General features: G+C 62.3%; 1 protein-coding gene across 10 annotated transcripts in view; it reads left to right on the plus strand.

The window, feature by feature from the left end:
• Window positions 1-16,158, plus strand: part of LARGE2 (LARGE xylosyl- and glucuronyltransferase 2) — a 24,091-nt gene extending 7,933 nt beyond the window's left edge. For 3 of the 10 annotated variants that reach the window (XM_075030746.1, XM_075030749.1, XM_075030747.1), the window contains exons 2-15: window positions 9,259-9,432; window positions 9,728-9,984; window positions 10,383-10,465; window positions 10,764-10,887; window positions 11,409-11,580; window positions 11,746-11,850; window positions 12,105-12,217; window positions 12,336-12,461; window positions 12,619-12,774; window positions 12,850-13,058; window positions 13,326-13,604; window positions 13,937-14,083; window positions 14,262-14,457; window positions 14,587-16,158. In XM_075030746.1, coding sequence (XP_074886847.1) covers window positions 9,333-9,432; window positions 9,728-9,984; window positions 10,383-10,465; window positions 10,764-10,887; window positions 11,409-11,580; window positions 11,746-11,850; window positions 12,105-12,217; window positions 12,336-12,461; window positions 12,619-12,774; window positions 12,850-13,058; window positions 13,326-13,604; window positions 13,937-14,083; window positions 14,262-14,457; window positions 14,587-14,784 — 2,265 coding nt within the window. In that variant the 5' untranslated portion in view covers window positions 9,259-9,332 and the 3' untranslated portion in view covers window positions 14,785-16,158. Of the gene's footprint in view, window positions 1-136; window positions 368-9,258; window positions 9,433-9,727; window positions 9,985-10,382; window positions 10,466-10,763; window positions 10,888-11,408; window positions 11,581-11,745; window positions 11,851-12,104; window positions 12,218-12,335; window positions 12,462-12,618; window positions 12,775-12,849; window positions 13,059-13,325; window positions 13,605-13,936; window positions 14,084-14,261; window positions 14,458-14,586 lie in introns of those variants that run through there. The other 7 variants (XM_075030748.1, XM_075030753.1, XM_075030751.1 and 4 more) reach the window with 7 other exon arrangements.
• Window positions 16,159-16,889: the final 731 nt, after the last annotated feature.

Below are 16,889 nucleotides of genomic sequence, written 5' to 3' on the forward strand. Positions count from 1 at the left end.
CGGGCTGGGCACTGCACAGAGGTTGCTGTGGATTACAGAAGACACGAGCTTTTGTCCTGAGCCACTCATCTGCTGCTTGGTTGAGTTGAGCTGTGCTGTTTCTTCCCTGCCTTTGTCCTTTGGTGTGTGAGCTCAGGGTTTAGCTCAGCAGTGTGAGAAGCCCTAGGGATGGGAACACAAGGAGCAGCGGGAGGGGAGCAGTGCTGGGAATGGTCAGTGAGGAGTCTGGGTGTTGAGAGCATTCTCTTTTCCACCGGCTGGCTTTGGGAACCACTTCGTCTCTGGGATCCACTTCCCCTCCCTTTTTGCCCCCGTCAGTCGCTACCTCATTTCCAGTTTGCAGAGTGCCCCACATGCGCTTTCACAGGTAAGTTCGCAGTCTTTTAGGCCAGCCAGCAGCTCTTCCTCCACAGTGTTGTCAGAGCCTATTTGCAATGTGCAAGCCTCTCTGTAGCTCAGGTACCACTTCAGGTCTTACAAAATGCCCAGAGCACCCTGAGTGGATGGCACTGTTGCTGCTTGGGTTTTTTAGAGCCTGCCCTGAGCCATCCTGGTTTGCTATTTATAGTTCAGTTGTTCCATTCCTCTGTGGACGAGCTCTGCTTTCAGTCTTGCTTGGGCACTGAGGGCACCAGTGCCAGGAATAGCTCTGGGCGAGGAAGACGTGGGAGCGGCTGCTTGAGCACAGCTCCCAGTTTGGGCCAGTCCCTGGTGGAAGGGGCACCAGGCTGCATCTGTGAGCTCGGGCTCTCGGTGAGCGTCAGCTGCTTTTCACGCAGGGGAAGCGAAGGGATTGCCTTTCCTTGTCAGATGCCCTGCGTGCCTGCCTGGCTCCTCCGTGCTGCCGAGGCTGCCGGAGTAGAGTTCGGCACTGTGAGAGATGGCATCTGGAGGAGTTGCTCCAGTGCCAGGTACCAGCGGGACTAGTGAGGGATCTTGTTGTGATGTGCTTGCACCGTGGAGGGCAGTTTGCACGGGAAGCCCTTGCACATCCTTCAAGCAGTGGCTGTGACCTCTTGGTTGTGTATCCTGAACCGCTGCCCACCAGAGTGGGTGGATGCCTTTTTCGGTGGGGCACCTGCCATCGCTCGCACAGCGTCCTGCTCTCCTTCCCCCAGGATTGCTTGCTGGCCTTGAGGGAGCTCGAGCCGAGGTCTGAAGGGAGCCTGCAGCGCAGAAAACACCAACACCCTCCTTAGCGCTGCTGCTTAGGCAGAGCTGCTCCGGCCCTTTGGCTCACGATGCTCGCAGCTTGTCTGGAGAGCAGAGCTGAACAAATAATTAATTGCTTGATTTAGTGCCCAAAATGAAAAGCTGGAGGAAAAAACCCAACACAGCCGAGTTTGAGAGGCCCTTTATCTTTTCTTTTAAATGTAATGCAGCTCAATTGCAAACGAAACAATGCAAAAGGAGACTTTTTGCTTGGAAAACAAAGTATTTTGTTCTCGTCGAAAACTTGTCGTGAAGTAGCAAAAAGCTCTGAGCTCTCTGGAAACTGCAGTTTTCAATCAATAACTATTCAGCCAAAAACACTTACCCAGCTCTGCCGGTGACAATGCACGGCAGGCACCTGAGGGCCTGGCTCACGGCCGTGCCCCTGGCACCTTCCCAGAGGTGGCGGGAAGGATGGTGTCATGCCTCTTGTGGACTTTTCCAGGCAGAGTGCCTGTCTGGGGTTGTTGGAGTCCTTTTGCCTCCTTTTTTTTTTGTTGTAATTAACCTAATTAATTTTGCATGAGGTGATGGAGACTCTACAAGCATGTGTAGGGGTGAGGTCTGGTCAGATGCGCTGGGATGCGGTCCCCCTTGTCCCGCCAGGACACCGCTCCTGGTGCAGGTTGTTCAAGAGCGTTTCAAGGGAGCAGGGAGATTTCTTTTTTTTTGAGGGGGGAAATCTGTCATTCCCTACCGGTGGGCACTGCTAGCTGGAAACTTAAGCCGTCAGTAGCTCACAGGGTGAAATTCCCACCCCTTTGCTTTATGGGGCATGACGCCTGCCGGGTGCTCCAGCTGCACGGACGGCAGAGCTGGAGCTGGCAGAGGGCTTGCTGCAGGCTGCCTTGGAGAGCAGCGGCAGCTCCCGGCTGCTGACCCTGCTCGGCTCTGACCCCAGTAACTGGTGTCTGCTGCGAGCACGCTGCAGTGGAATTGTCAGGAAACGGCAGGGGTGAACAGGTATTGATGCCCGGAGCACGTCCGGAGACCGGGACACGGTGAACCTAATGGATTCAGAGCTGGCCATTAGCTGCAGCGCAGGCGTCAGCAAAAATGCAGATATTAGAAACCTAATCCCGGCAGAGGGAAGGGAGCTGGAGATCAGCCCAAATGCTGCTCCTCTTCTGTTTCAAGAGGCAGGCGGGGTCCTCCTGCCCCTTGTAGTGCTCCTGCACGGTGCCCGGGCTGGGTCCCTCCTGTGCCTAGCTGGGCTGGCCTGGGGGGCACGTGGAAGAGATTTGATCCAGGACTCTGCAGCCTCTGTGTTGGTGTCAGAGCAGCTGTCCTGAGTCAGGCTTATGCTCCAGCAGGCCCAGAAAAAGGCCAGTCGGTGTCGATACGTCACCTGCCGAGCATCCTCCTGGCATCGAACAATTTGTAGTCCAGGGAGGTAAAGCTGGAAGCAGTGTGTTGAACAGGTATCATCTCCTCCGTGAGCTTGTCGGGGGTCTCGGCAGCACGTTGGCAGGGTCTCGCAGGGGGAGGAGGCACTGGGGTCACCTCCAGGTGCCAGGTTGGAGCGGGGCTGGTGTACCCCGCCAGGCTGTGTGGGAAACGGGCTCGGTGGGAAAACCATGACCGGCGTGGATGTGCAGGGTGCTCCCTCGCCCTGAGCCTGGCACTGCGGGCACAGGGCTGGCTGAGCCCCGGGGGAAGGTAATCTGCTCCAGAGCCATGCTGGAGGGTTGGACAGCCCTTGGGTGAGGGAGCTTTCTGCTGGCAGGGAGCAGCTTGGTTCCTGAGAGGTGATCCTTACCTCTAGCCCGGGGTGAGACCCAGCCAGCGGTGTTGGCACGGCTGGGTGGGTGTCCCGGGCAGCGTGTCCGGTGTGCTGCAGCTCTGCTTTAGGGTCTGTCCTGCTGCTCCCCTGCTGCAGTGAGGGACAAATGCAGCACGTGCAGAGGAGTGCAACCCAGCACCCTGCTTTCTGCTGCCCCAGTGTCCCCACAGACATGGTTAAAGTCTATGGCTGGCTGGATCCTTCCAGCTTCTTCTTGGGCTTAAGGGCAGTGAGAGCACTCGGGGAGCGAGTTGCTAGCTGGGTGGCCCCCTCTTGCCTTTGCCTGAGAGCTGTGGCAAAATGCAGGTGCCCAACTTGCAAGCATTGCGGGATGTCTGGTAGATGTAAGCCTCCTACGCAACACTTACACGCTCTGCTGTGGCACCGGGCTTCCCACGTGTGCCCTGCGCAGCCCTCTCTCCAGCTGGGGCTCCTGCCGGGCAAATGCATCCAGTGCCCGGCTGCAGACAGGGAGACCGGCTGCGGGGCCGCTCTGCGAAAGCGGACCGTGTCTAGCAGGGCCTCGTGATCGGAGTCCCTGCCAAGAGGAGTTGCTCCCTGATGCATTCCTGGGGTTTCAGGCATGGAGAGGTAAGCAGCGAGGCGTGTTCCCGTGTCAGACCCAGCCTGAACTTGCTTGTTTCCTCTGGAAACAGGGAGACTGTCTGGTGGCGAAAGTCCCTGCTTCAGCCAAGCTCTGAGCTTCAGCTGACACCCTTCAGAGACTGTTAGCTCCTCGTCCCCAAGTGCTAGGCTTCTGTCAGAGAAGAGGAGATGGCTTTTCAGCGTGACCTTTGCAGAATAAAAAGCTGAACTCTTAGAGCAGCAGAATTGTGTGTGCTGATAAGCTTATGGGCCTGAGGAGAGCTTGATGCATGAGGATGAGCAATAACTGAGGCACAGCTGACTGCTGTCCCAGGAAGATCTTCACCTTTCTGGGATTTTCTCTGCAGCTCGGTGGTGTTGGGGGCAGTGGAGAGACGGGGACACTTTTTTCTTGTACACCTCATGTGCCGGTATCTAACTCTGTGGCTGCTGCTCGATCCCATCTTTAGCATACGGGGGCTGTTTTGCCCCAGGTTGCTCTTTCCAGGGAAATAAGGTGAAAAATTCTCAATTTTTGCTTGTCATACGACTGGGGAGGGAGGGTCGGCATGGTAATCCGGAGCATGGGGTTTTAATCCTGCTCTCCTCGCCGAATTCCATTCCGCCTCTGTAAATTCCTGCAGCTGCCCTGCTCCGCACTGCCTGTGTGGTATCTGTCAGCTGGTGCAGCCCTCCTCAAGTGGCAGCACGAGGAGGGGGACAGGGAGGTGACCCCGAATTGTAAGGCACTTTTGTCAGGTGGGTGCTGCAGTACGTGCTTTAAAGGTGACCCGCTGGACGAGGAACCAGCCTGTCCCCTCCCATCTCTTTGTAAGAGCAAAAGAGATGGTCCCCGGTTGCCTCTCTTCCAAGTGGGATGCTTTTTCTCAGTTGCTGGTCTTGCTGCGCGGCTCTCGCCGTGGCTGTCAGGCCCTTTCTCACCTCCTGCGAGCCCGGGAAGCTGCCGTATCGTGCTCCTGCTGAGGCAGTCTGAGCAGGACAGCTAAACTGTTGCTGCTCTCCCAGCTCCCAAAGTGAGACCCGGGAGACGGATTTCCAGTTTCTGTCGCCTACGGCTAGGTGAGACAACAGGCAGCGTGGCTCTGCGACATCACTCCTCTCCTGGCTGCCCTGCAGCTCTTTACTGGGAACAGCCCGGGCACCTTTTCCCTTGTAACGCCTGGGGGGGACACAGTGGGGGAGCAGCAAGGCTGCGGCTGTCCCCGTGCCCCTCTGCGGCCGGCAGACACTCTCGCTGTGCCTCAGCGTCCCCTCTGCAGGCGAACATTAGCTCTAGGAGAGACAACAGGCTAAGATGCCCGCCCTGCCGCGGTGCTGTGGGAAAAGCGGGCTGCTCCCCTCCTGCGCTTGTGGGGCTGGGGGAAACGTGCCGATGCGGTGGGAAAGCTCCCGCTGCCAGCTCTCCCTAAACATTAACCGCTCACCTGATAGTCGCCGAGCCAGCGAGAGCGAAGGCCGGTTGGGCTGAGCCGTGCTCCTACAAAAAGAGGGGAATCTTGGAGGAGTGGGGTGCCTGCACGTGAGCCGCTCTGGGGGGGGGACCTGGGCCAAGCGAGGTGGGTGCACCGTCCCGGGAGCGACGGCTGGCTCTGCACGGAGGGGTGGCCGGCAGGCAGGCAGCCAGCCTTGGGCTCCTGCCCGCGCTTCAGAGGTCGCCGTGAGCGTGCCCCTGGTGTTTTTGCAGCTGCCCGGCGCTGCCGGCTCGACGCTCCCTGTCCCCCGGCTATCGCCCTGTCCTCGCTGGAGGCACGGGTGGCCGGGCACGAGGCGAGAGAGACCGGGGTCCTGCCTGCCCCTTCCCCGGTGTCTGCCGTCAGCCTCTCCCAGCAAGAGAGGGGACCCGGGTGCCTCTTTCTGTCCCGTTTGCCACGTCCCCCGATCCCTGCCAAAGCGGGAGCCGCGCTGCTCCCAGGGAGGACGTGGGGGAGGGAGGGTAACCTGCTGCGAACAGCATTTCTGCCCCGCACCCTCGCGCTGGGATCGGAAACTGGCAGTATTGGGAAACCTCTCGTCTTACTGCGGGCTGCGCTTGTCTGGCGCGAGCAAGGAGACCGAGGAGGGCCACGGCTGCAAGGATGGGCAGAGCCGGCACGCTTGCGTGCCGTGCCGCGGCTGCCGGTACCCGCTGTGCCCCTTGCCTGGGAGCCGCTTCCAGCCTTGCCCTCCACTTGCCGTTGCCTTTAACGTTTCATGGGGCAGGAGAGGCCACGTAGCTGCCTTCCCGCTCGCCATCTCCCTCCCGCTGCCATAAACATCCTAAACCGTCTCCGCCTCGCCTGTGTTCCCCAGCAGCCTACCTGCTCCCGCCCCGGCTGGTGTGGACCTGGCTTGGGTCTCGGTGGGCTCTCGCTTGCGGGAGCGAGCGAGGTAGGGAGGCGAGGAAAAGCGTGCGGAGAGGCGGCGGTGGTCAGTCGGAGCAGGAGGGGGTTCCCTCCCCTGGAGCAAGGAGGCTTCGAGAGGTCTGGGCTTGTCCCAGGAGCGTGGGTAAGCCCTGCGCGGCCGCTCAGGGGTAGACACCACGGGGCAGAGTCCCCGGGGCTGAGCTCCATGTGGCTCCTGGGACAGGCGAGGGAGCAAAGGGAGGGCTCCGGCTCTGGGGAGCAGGGGGGCAGCCTGGGGGGTTCATCTCCCTGCCGGGGCTGGGCTGGGCAGAAAAAACGCAGCTGAGCGAGTGCCTGTTGTAAGCGGGGCTCTGCAAGGGCAAGCGAGAGCTGCCTGAGCCGGAGGTGAACGCGTCTCCCAGGGCAGCGATTTCAGGGCTGCCTGGGTGGAGGAGACCCAGCCTGCCCCTGCCCTGGGGCTGGGGGGGCTGCCTTGGCAGGACCTGCTCTCTCTTTGCCAGGCAGGCCGGGGCTTGCTGCCGCAGCTCGCCTTTGGGTTACGGGGCGGGGGGGGGGGGGGCAATTTACTTTTCATCTAAATTGCTAAGCAGGCAGTTTGCATCCTAATCCCTCTGCCTGCTGCCGGTGGGGGCCTCCTCCCACCGCACCCTGCCTTCTCCAGGCATCTTCCAGCAAGGCTCCCTCCGAGACCAAGGCAGGCAGGAGGGCAGGGGGGGCTCCTCCTTCCCCTCCGGCCCGGGCAGGAGCTTGCTGCCTTTCCCCAGCCCTGGGGCCAGGCGTAGGGGGGGGGGTGAACTGCAGGTAGAGCCCGTCTCCGCATAGTTTGCATTCCCAACTCCGGCCTCCCGCTCCTGCTGCCGCCGTCCTGCTCGCTCCCAGTGCGCTGGGCAGGTTTGGGGGACGCTACGCCCTTCAGGGAGCCCCTTTCTCTGGGGCTAGTGGGGCTGGAGCAAGCCTGGGCAACTGGGGGGGCAGCTCTTCTTTCCTTTTCAAGCCTACAGTTGGGGTTTGCACCCTGTCCAGGTGAGGGGCTAGCGCTCAGACGGCAGCTGATACTTCTTCTTTCTGGGGAGCAAGGACTGCACCCCACTCTCGCCTTCCTTGCATCCCGGGCTGTCCGTGCAGCCCCTCTCTGCCAGACGAAGGGAGATGGGGTGGCCTCTGCTGCCTTCCAGAGCCCCCCCCCGAGTCTCTCTCTGCGGGTGGACAAAGCTTCCCGCACCTGCCCCGGGGAAGGAGGAGGTGGGTGCTGGGTAGGGGGTAAATAATCCCTATGCTTCCCTTAGCAAAAGAGGGATAATTGAGGCCTGGGAGCAGGAAGGGGGCTGGAGGGAGGGCTGATTCCTCCCGACTTACTTTGGGCAACTCCGTGCCCCTCGCGCTGGGGGCTCTTGAGTGGAAAGCGAATTTAATCTGTTTTGTTTGTTCTTTCTTCCTCGGAAAGGGGGGCTAGCGCGGGGCGTGCTGGGGGGGAGCGTGGGTTTGAGAGCGGGGAGGAGGGGGGAGAAGTGTCAGATCTGAAAGGGAGGAGTAAAGGGAGGACGGGGAACGGCAGACCCGGGAGGGAGCAGCAGCGGTGGGCTGCCAGCCGGCTGGGAAGGCGCCGGGGAAGGAGGAGAAGGGGAAAGGCAGGTAAGGACATTGCTTTCTGGGGAGCAGGTGAGCGGCCAGGTGAGGGGGGTGGGTGGATGGAGCCCTTGGGTGCCTCCGGGAGGGTCTTTGGCAACTGGCCCACTGCTGGTCCCGTCCCGTCCCCGCAAATCGCCGTAACGTGCTCCCGTGCAGGCTGGGGACAAAGTGCTGTTCCCGCAGTGAGACCTCCCCGGAGGGGCCGCAGGGGCGAGCGGGAAGCAGGAGGGGTGCTGCTGTGGGCCGCCTCCTTCTCTCTCCCCTCCGATCGTGCTAAAGTCCCTTTCTTGTCCCTCGGCTCGCCAGGCTGCTCGGCGCTGGCTGACCTCCCTCGTCTGGAGGACCCCCGTTTCTCGTGTCGTGAGCACAACAAAAAGTTTGGGGGATGCCCGGACCAGGCAGGAGGGGTGGAGATGGGCTTGTGGGACGGGAGACAGGCTGGCAGCAGCATGCAAAGACCTCGCCGGGTCCAGCACAGCTTATGGCCGTGGCAAGGAGAAGGGGTGCCTGGGCCTCCATCCCTCGGCTCCCTCTTCCCCGCCATGGCCGCGCTTGGCGAGCGGAAAAAAAAGCAGGGCAAAAGCAGGCAACACCAGGCCCCTGCTTGCGGGGTGCTGGCATTGACCCCTCGCCCGCCAGGAAAAGGGGTGCAGCGCTCGGGTGCTGTGCCTGCTGCCGCGGGGGCTTGGCTGCATCCCCCGGTGGGTTAGGGTGGCCGTGCTCCCTTGGGCTGGCCTTGCCCCAACCCTTGCAAAACCCGTGCCTGTTGCTGCGTATCCCTCGATCCCGGCGAGCTTGCTGCAGCAGGCAGGCGTTTGCACCCTTGTCCCAGGGGCTGCTCAGGGTGATGTCCTCCCCTGTTCAGAGCCCCCAAGCGCTTGCGGGGCCCCATAAGGCATCTGCACATCAATGGGTTCCGGGGGGGGGGGTGGGTGGTGGTGTGTGTGCAGGGGGGAGCAGACCCTAATCCGGCCCATTCATCCCTCGGGCAGCTTTTGTTGAGCCTCCAGATGTTGCAGCCGAGGGCAGGGGCTCAATCTTGAGCTGCAGCAAGGCAGGCAGGCAGGGGTGCGATGCCGGGCAGAGGTTGGTGTTCTCTTGCTTTGTGGGGTCTTTGTCCACCCCCCCCCAGGCACCTGGCTCTTTGGGAGCTCGGGGCAGAGCTCTCTGGAGAAGGGGCCTTTTGCCCCCACAGGGAAGTGAGTTTCACCGAAGTGTTTGGGATTTTTTTTTTTTTTTTTTCCCACCAAACTGGGTCGGCCTCCAGAGGCGGTGGGGAAGGGACCCGCGCTCCCTCTCAAGGGCAGGCTCCATTAACCAGACCGTCACCGGCCACCCGGCTCAAGGAGGACCTCTCCGGCACAGCCTCGCTCCTCCCCTGGGAGCCCTTCGCCAGTGGGGTGGCATGGGGCGAGGAACAGAGCTGGAGTGAAGTCGCTCGGCGGGCTCCTTCCCGGGCTAAGGGGGGGGTCCAGGTGCCCCAGCACGGACCGGGAGGGTGCTGGTGGGAGAGGCTGTCGCTGGAGAGGTGAAGGGTGTCCGTCTCACCGCTGCGCTCGCCCCGGGCAGTGTCCTGGAGGGAGCGGGAGATGGGGGACATCGTGCCTGGGGGGGTGTGGAGGCAGCCGGGTGTGGGCTGTGGGGCTGCGGGTGATCCCACTCTCTCTGCTCCCCTGCCCCTCGCAGGCTCTAGGATGCTGGGGCCAGCCAGGCTCGGGCTGCCCACCTGATCCTCGCCGCCCGCGTCCCGCCGGCACACCATGTTGCGCTCCTGGCGCGTGAAGCTGAAGCTGCTGCTCGCCACGGTGACCCTGGCCGTCCTCCTCTCCTGGCTCTACCTCTTCGTGGGCAGCCTCGAATGTGAGTGGGTCCCTCCTTGGATCGAGGGACGGTCCGCCGCAGAGGGTGGGCAAGGGGAGGCCGCGGCCTTGGAGCGGTTGCTCTGCGGCCGTGCAAGTTGCTGCGGGTGTATCGGAGCTCTGCGTTTCCCGGGCCATCCCCGGAGATCGGAGCAGCGGAGCCGTGACGTTGGCTGGGCACGCGTGGGGTGCGCCGGGACCTCTCGGTTGCGCCTCTGTCCCACCAGCCACGTGGGTCGCTGCCGGCCGAGCTCTGCCTCGCCGTGCCCGTGGCATCCCCCGTGTCTCTTCCACAGACGGCCGCTTCCTCCTCCTGCCGCCCTGCCTGGGCGAGCAGCCGAGCCGGGACGTGGAGCGGGAAGCGCTGGCTTCGCGGGTGCGCAGGGTGGAGGAGGAGAACCAGCAGCTTCGCCTGCAGCTCAGCCAGGTGCAGGCGGAGGGTAGCGACGGCAACCCGCAGTGGGGGACCTCGGCCGAGGATGGGGAACCCGCCGGGGGCGAGAGGAGCAACCGCACGGCTTGCCCCAAGCAGCGGACGGTGCACAAGTGTGAGGTGGGTGACGGCACCGGCGCGGTGGGTAGGGGATGTCGAATGGGAGGCCGGGACCCTGGCTGAGCGTGGATGTCCGTGCAGCCCGCCTGGCGCTGCCTACCCCATGTTCTGGCTGTGCTGGAGCCTCATCCGGGCTCTCTGTGGTGCTCAGCCGGTGGGTGAGAGTGCCTTGCTTCTCCAGAGAGGGAGGTCAGACAGGAGGAGCGCTAGCCGGGCTCCTGCTCCCCACTTCTGAGCCAGGGGACTCCCACCTCTGTCTGGGTCTTCTTCCCCAGGGGAAGGGCTGGGTTATGGAGCCTCTCCCCGTAGCACAGCCCCAGGGAGTTGCTGACAGGGTCCTGGGGGGTGTGTGTGTGTGTGTATCCAGTCTCAAAAAAGCACCGTTTGTCTCTGGGCAGCTCCTGCACGTTGCGATTGTGTGCGCCGGGCACAACGCGAGCCGGGATGTGGTCACCCTGGTGAAATCCATCCTCTTCCACAGGTAATGGGGAGGTGCTGTGCCAGAGGCCCGCTGGTTTGGGGTTCCCAGATGAGCTGCTGCAGGCTGCGGGGGGGGCAGTGCTGTGGGAGAGGGGCTCTAGGGCCTCTCTCTGCCCCCCGCTCTGTGCCACTGCTAAGTCTTAGAGGGCCAGAGGGGAATTTGTTTCCCCCAGGCAGCTGGTCTGTCTCCATCTGCCCCCTCGGCTGGCATCTGTCCCCCGGCAGGGGTGGGAGGGATGGGGACCGTGTTCTTTTCCTCTCACCTTGATGCTGAGTGCTGCTGCACTTGCCCTTGGCAGGAAAAACCCCCTCCACTTTCACTTCATCACGGACTCAGTGGCCCACCAGATCCTCCAGACGCTCTTCCAGTCCTGGATGGTGCCCTCCGTCCACGTCAGCTTCTACAACGCCGATGACTTGAAGGCAGGCGCTTGCCCCCCCTTTGCCCTGTCCCAACCCAGTGCTCAGAGGGCTGAGGGAAGCAACAGAGAGGGGCGAGCGGGAGGGGGTTTAATAACTCTTCTCCTGCTGGTCTGTCACTCACCTGCTCCCCTTTCTGGACTCGTTGCCGGTCCAGCTGAGAAGAGGGGCACAGGGTTGGTGCTGGAGGGATGGGGAGGCCCCTTGAGCTAGTGCTGCCTCTGGAGCAGGGCTGGGTCACCCACCGAGCACTGAAACGCTGGGGTTCTGGTGGCTGGAGGAAAAGCCAGGCCAGGGTGAGAGCAAAGGAGAAGGTGGTGCAGCCAGCGAGCACCCGAAGGGTCGCACCGTGGCTGCCGGCGGTGCAGCTGGAGGAAATACGCTCCAGGCTCGGCTGGCTCCACAGCTCTGTTGTGCCCTTCTGCCGGCCTCCTCTGCGTGGGGTGCCGGGCACACACAGCCGTCCTGCCCGGGCAGGGGAAGGGCATGGCCGTGCCCAGCCCTGAGGCCGTGTCGCTTTGCAGCCGGAGGTGTCGTGGATCCCCAACAAGCACTACTCCGGCATCTACGGGCTGATGAAGCTGACGCTTACCAAGGCGCTGCCCTCCAGCCTTTCCAAGGTCATCGTCTTGGACACCGACATCACCTTCGCCACCGACATCGCTGAGCTCTGGGCTGTCTTTGGGAAGTTTTCTGGTGAGGACAGGGTGCCCCTGGGACCCGCTGGGGTCCTGGCAGGACCCTGGGTGCTGGGCTCAGGGCGGCAGTCCCTGTCTGCCACAGCACCAGGGCGGTGGGTTTGCTTGGGCCCTCTGAACCTACAGCAAGACTGGCTGCATCCACGTCCCTCTGTTTCCTCAGACAAGCAGGTGATTGGGCTGGTGGAGAACCAAAGCGACTGGTATTTGGGCAACCTCTGGAAAAACCACAAACCGTGGCCGGCCCTGGGACGCGGCTTCAACACGGGTGAGTGTGGGCTGCCGGGGTGGACCCTGCAGCCTGACGGCACGTCCAGCTGAGGCGGCGCTCGGCACGGGGAGGCTGGGGAAGGCTGAGGTGAGGCAGGAGAGACTGCTGAGCGCGAGGGGGCTGCTACAGCGTCCTGGGGTCGTGTGGGTGGGCGCAGAAGCAGCGGCGCGTTCCAGGGGCCGAAGGCACGCAGGCTCTGTAATGGCTGGGTGCTGCCTCGGTGACTCAGTGCCCTCCTCCCCGGCACCCAGGGGTGATCCTGCTCCTGCTCGACCGCCTGCGTCGCCTGGGCTGGGAGCAGATGTGGCGGCTGACAGCGGAGCGGGAGCTCATGAGCATGCTCTCCACCTCGCTGGCCGATCAGGTAATGGTCCCTCCTCCAGGGTGGTCGGCCCTTCTGCGTTCCCGTAGCTCTGCTGGCACGGTGGCGGCGCCTTGCTGTCTTCCTCATCCACCTGTGCGCTCGCCTTTCTCCCTCGTAGGACATCTTTAACGCGGTGATCAAGCAGGACCCAGCCCTGGTGTACCGGCTCCCCTGCTTCTGGAACGTGCAGCTCTCCGATCACACTCGCTCGGAGCAGTGCTACACCGAGGTCTCGGATCTCAAGGTGGGTGGGTTTGCTTGCCTTTGAGGCTGGGGAGGGCCCGAAGGACAGCACATGCGCTGGAGGTCCGGGGGGAGTCAGCATGGGGTCTGGGGGCTTGGGGAGCGCTGGGTGCCGCTGACTTCCCCGCCTCCGCGGGGTGACACGCCACTGCCCTCAGGTGATCCACTGGAACTCGCCCAAGAAGCTGCGGGTGAAGAACAAGCACGTGGAGTTCTTTCGCAACCTCTACCTGACCTTCCTGGAGTACGACGGGAACCTGCTGCGCAGGGAGCTCTTCGGCTGTGCCGGTCTCCCCAGCCCACCCAGTGACCAGGTGAGGGTGACGGCGACTCTGCCCCCGACCCCAGAGCGTGGGGTGGGTGGGCAGAGACCCCACGCAGCCCCCCAGCTCCCCGTGGGGCTCCCGCTCTCCCTCACCCTCGCGGCGTCGCAGCTGCAGCAGGCGCTGGAGGAGTTGGACGAGGACGATCCCTGCTACGATTTCCGCCGGCAGCACCTCACGCAGCACCGCGTCCACCTCTTCTTCCTGCAGTACGAGTTCCTGGCCCTTCCGAACCCCACCGATGTCACCCTCGTGGCCCAGCTCTCCATGGACAGGTACTTGCTGGTGGGGCTGGTGGGACGTCGGATCCACAGCTTGGGAGCTACCAGGGATCTCGAAACGTGGGTTCCTCACCCTCGCACCAGTGCTTTGCAGTGAGGAGCAGCACCCCAAGCCAGGAGCAGCAATTCCTCCCGCTCTCCCCCCCCGAACTGGGCTCGCTCGGCTGGCGTGTGGCTCGCTGGCGGGCACCCAGTGCTGGGTTGGGTCAGGCTGCCACGGGGCAGGACTTCTGCCCACGCAGTTCTCCTCCGCTTCCACAGGTTACAGATGTTGGAGGCCATCTGCAAACACTGGGCAGGCCCCATCAGCCTGGCGCTGTACATGTCGGACGCGGAGGCTCAGCAGTTCCTGCGCTACGCCCAGGCCTCGGAGGTGCTGAGCGCCCGCCGCAACGTCGCCTACCACATAGTCTACAAGGAGGGGCAGTTCTACCCCATCAACCTCCTGCGCAACGTGGCCTTGGCCAACACGCAGACGCCATACGTCTTTCTGACGGACATTGACTTCCTGCCTATGTATGGCCTCTACGATTACCTCAGGTAAGGCTTTCTCCGGCTGGCTCTTGCTCAGCCAGGCTCCCCAAGCGCCGGGGCTTGCAGAAAACACTGTGGGCAGCAGATCTCAACACGCAGAAACCGTTTCCTTTGCGTTCAACCTCGGGATCCTGCCCTCGCTTTTGTCAGACGCCAGCTGAGGAGGAAGCAGCCACAGCTGTGAGGGCTGCCCCGTTCCTCCTCCTGCCCCTGCATGGCACCAGTACAAAGCGTCTAAACCCATTAATACCCTTCTGGGCAGGCCTGAGGGGCTGAGGAAGGAGGCTGCGGCCACGGCTGACAGCCAGGGAGACCTCACACCCCTCCTACCGCTGTAGGAACTCCATCCAGCAGCTGGAGCTGCCCCAGAGGAAGGCAGCTCTCATCGTGCCGGCGTTCGAGACCCTGCACTACCGCTTGACCTTCCCCAAATCCAAAGCAGAGCTGCTCTCCATGCTGGACATGGGCTCCCTCTACACCTTCAGGTAGGGACCGGAGCTGCTCTGCCGTCCCGATGGGGCTGTCACACCCAGCAGAAGCCCGTTTTGTACCCCGGTGCCTTGGGGCTGTGGGGCAGCCGGCCGAGAGGATGCCCTGCGTCCTCTGTCTGTCTCGGGGAGCTGCCAGCTCCCCCCAGTCTCTCATTTCCATCCCTCCCCGTAGGTACCACGTGTGGCCAAAAGGCCATGCCCCAACTGACTACGCCAAGTGGCGGACGGCCACCGTGCCGTACCGCGTGGCGTGGCAGCCAGACTTCGAGCCTTACGTTGTAGTGAGGCGAGACTGCCCCAAGTACGACCAGAGGTTCGTGGGCTTCGGCTGGAACAAGGTGTCCCACATCATGGAGCTGGATGCGCAGGTGGGTGAGGGACTGCTCCCGGCACCGTGGAGGCGCTGGGTGTTGGGGAGGGGGGTGTCTTGGCCGGGCAGCGACGTCTTGGTACCGCCAAGCCGATGCTGCCAGTAAGGGCTGCTGCTCTGCCCCCAGGAGTACGAGCTGCTGGTCCTGCCCAACGCCTTCATGATCCACATGCCCCACGCCCCCAGCTTCGACATCTCCAAGTTCCGCCTGAGCGCAGGGTACCGGGGCTGCCTCCAGACGCTGCGGGAGGAATTCCACCAGGACCTGTCGCGGCGGTACGGGGCCGCCGCGCTCAAGTACCTCACCGCCGAGAGGAGCCTGTGACGCCCGGGGACAGCGGGTGCGGGGCACTAGCCCACCGCCGCAGCCTGGCCTGAGGGAACCGAGCCGGCAGCACGACCTCTCCAGCCCGGCAAAGGGATGCCCGTAGAGAAGATGGAAGATGCCAGCTGCGAGAACAGGCGGTGCCTGTGGGTCGAGCTGCTGTGGCGTGGCCAAGGGGTTTTTTTTGGAGCAGCGGCGTTCCTGTGTTACAGGGAAACCTTCCCATGGCGGGGGCCAGGGGTCGGGTCTCCTCCCTCCCGTTTTAGGTTTTAGCAGATGTGGATTCTCGGCCTTCGTTAGCTCGCCTCACCTTGAGGCTTGGCTCCTCGAGAGGTCTGGGAGCTGTACCTTACCCTGCTCTGCCTCTGCTCCATGGTCCCAGGTCCCAGTCCTCTGCACACCCCTCGGGGGCTTTGGTGAGCGGATGTAGACGAGGATGTAGAGCATCCTTTCGCATCCTTTGCGGAGCAGGCTCAGAGAACACCCTGGGAGGTGGGGCCGGGGAGCACCAGGAATTGCGGAGACCTGCTTCAAGCCTGGATAGAGGCTGGCTGGTTAACAGGGCAAACCGGTGGTACTCCCCATCCGTACGGATGCAAAGTCTCCAGTGGGGTTGGCCCAGGACTGGTGGTGTGGGAGTCACCCAGAGCAGGACAGGCTGTCTGCTGTCCCAAAGCAGCGAGCTCCCAGAACAGGCTAGAAACAACCATGCCCGTGACAGGCCCCGTCCTGGGGCTGGCAGTGCCCCCCAGGGCAGGGCTGCGAACCATCGCCATGGGCAAAACAGCAGCTGCGTGGGCCAGCGCACGCTTGGAGAAATTCGTGGCAGGGGACCACCCTGCTCCTCCCCAGCTCTTGGCAGCTCAGACGTTGCCATCGACAATCAGGGATGTGGTTGACACTGGACAAGACCGTAGCTGAGCACTGTGGCGGGATCCCCGTGCCGGGAGCAGCTTGGCCGGGCGCTGTTCCACCGCTAGCACACACTGGAGCACAGAGGATGCATTGCTTTCCTCACGCTATTTAAATTATTTAATACTTTTCTCATAAGAATTAAATGATTAGGGTGTCTGGGGGTTTTTTTGGGGGGGTTTTTTTTTTTTTTTTTTTAATCCTTTCTTCCTCCCAGATGATTTTGCCGGTGGCCCTGGAGGCTCTCCAGGCCACCTGCTGCTGCAGTCACCGCTGTTCTCTCCTTAGCATTACTCTGGGCTGCAGGAGCCAGCTCTGTGCAGGTGTGAGGATTTCCGTCCATGGTGGGAGCGGCTAGGAGGAGCCATACAAAGCGCGGGGTATGGAAAGGGCACAAGGGCCTCTTGCTTATTCTCTCTTTTTAATTTAATTTTTAAATTAAAGCTTTTTTATTCTTTTTCACATCGTTGTTAGAACTGCCTGGTTATTAATTTTTTCTGCTGGGAGCCTGCACATGTCCGCTGGGGGGAAGGCAGGGGGAGGAGAGCAATGCAGGGGTAGCCTGAGCCTCGGCTGGGGAAAAGCAGAGCAAGCCCAGCAGTGCCTGGCGCGTTTGAAGCCTTTTCCCTTTCTGGCTGGCACAGTGGGAGGGTTGGGGAGCAGGGAGCAACAGCAGGGAAAAGAAACACCCGTGGCACCAAGCGGCAGGCACGCCGGTCCCCTGCCAGCTCCGAAACGGCTGGCGGTCACTGACTGCGGTGAGATCAAGTCTGCCGGTTCCCGGCGCCGCAGCGGGGCTGGCAACACGGGTAGCAGCGCAGCCTGCACCATTTAAATGGAGCCTGTGGCTTCATGGCTTAGGTATGTAGTCAGTTTAATCACACCCAAGTAGAAGAGATGCGGTTTCTTCTTCTGGCGGTGCTGCGGCTCATCCCCGAGACCAGCGTGAACAGCCTTGGCTTTACAAGACTGTTGGGAATAAAAAAACTGGCTCTTGGGCCACACGAGCCGCCAGCCTCGCATCTGGGGGGAGCGGGGAGGCTGAGGGGGTTATGCCAGGAGCGAGTTGTCGAGGCTTTATTTGGGAAAGGGCTGGGAAGACATTGCTAATCACTGTGAAGCCAGGCGCACCTCGACCCGACCAGTCCCTAGCAGACAGCTTTCAAACGAAAGCCAAAGCTTGCCGATATCGC

This window comes from Buteo buteo, chromosome 6 (genome assembly GCF_964188355.1).
Source record: "Buteo buteo chromosome 6, bButBut1.hap1.1, whole genome shotgun sequence".
Lineage (NCBI taxonomy): Eukaryota > Metazoa > Chordata > Aves > Accipitriformes > Accipitridae > Buteo > Buteo buteo.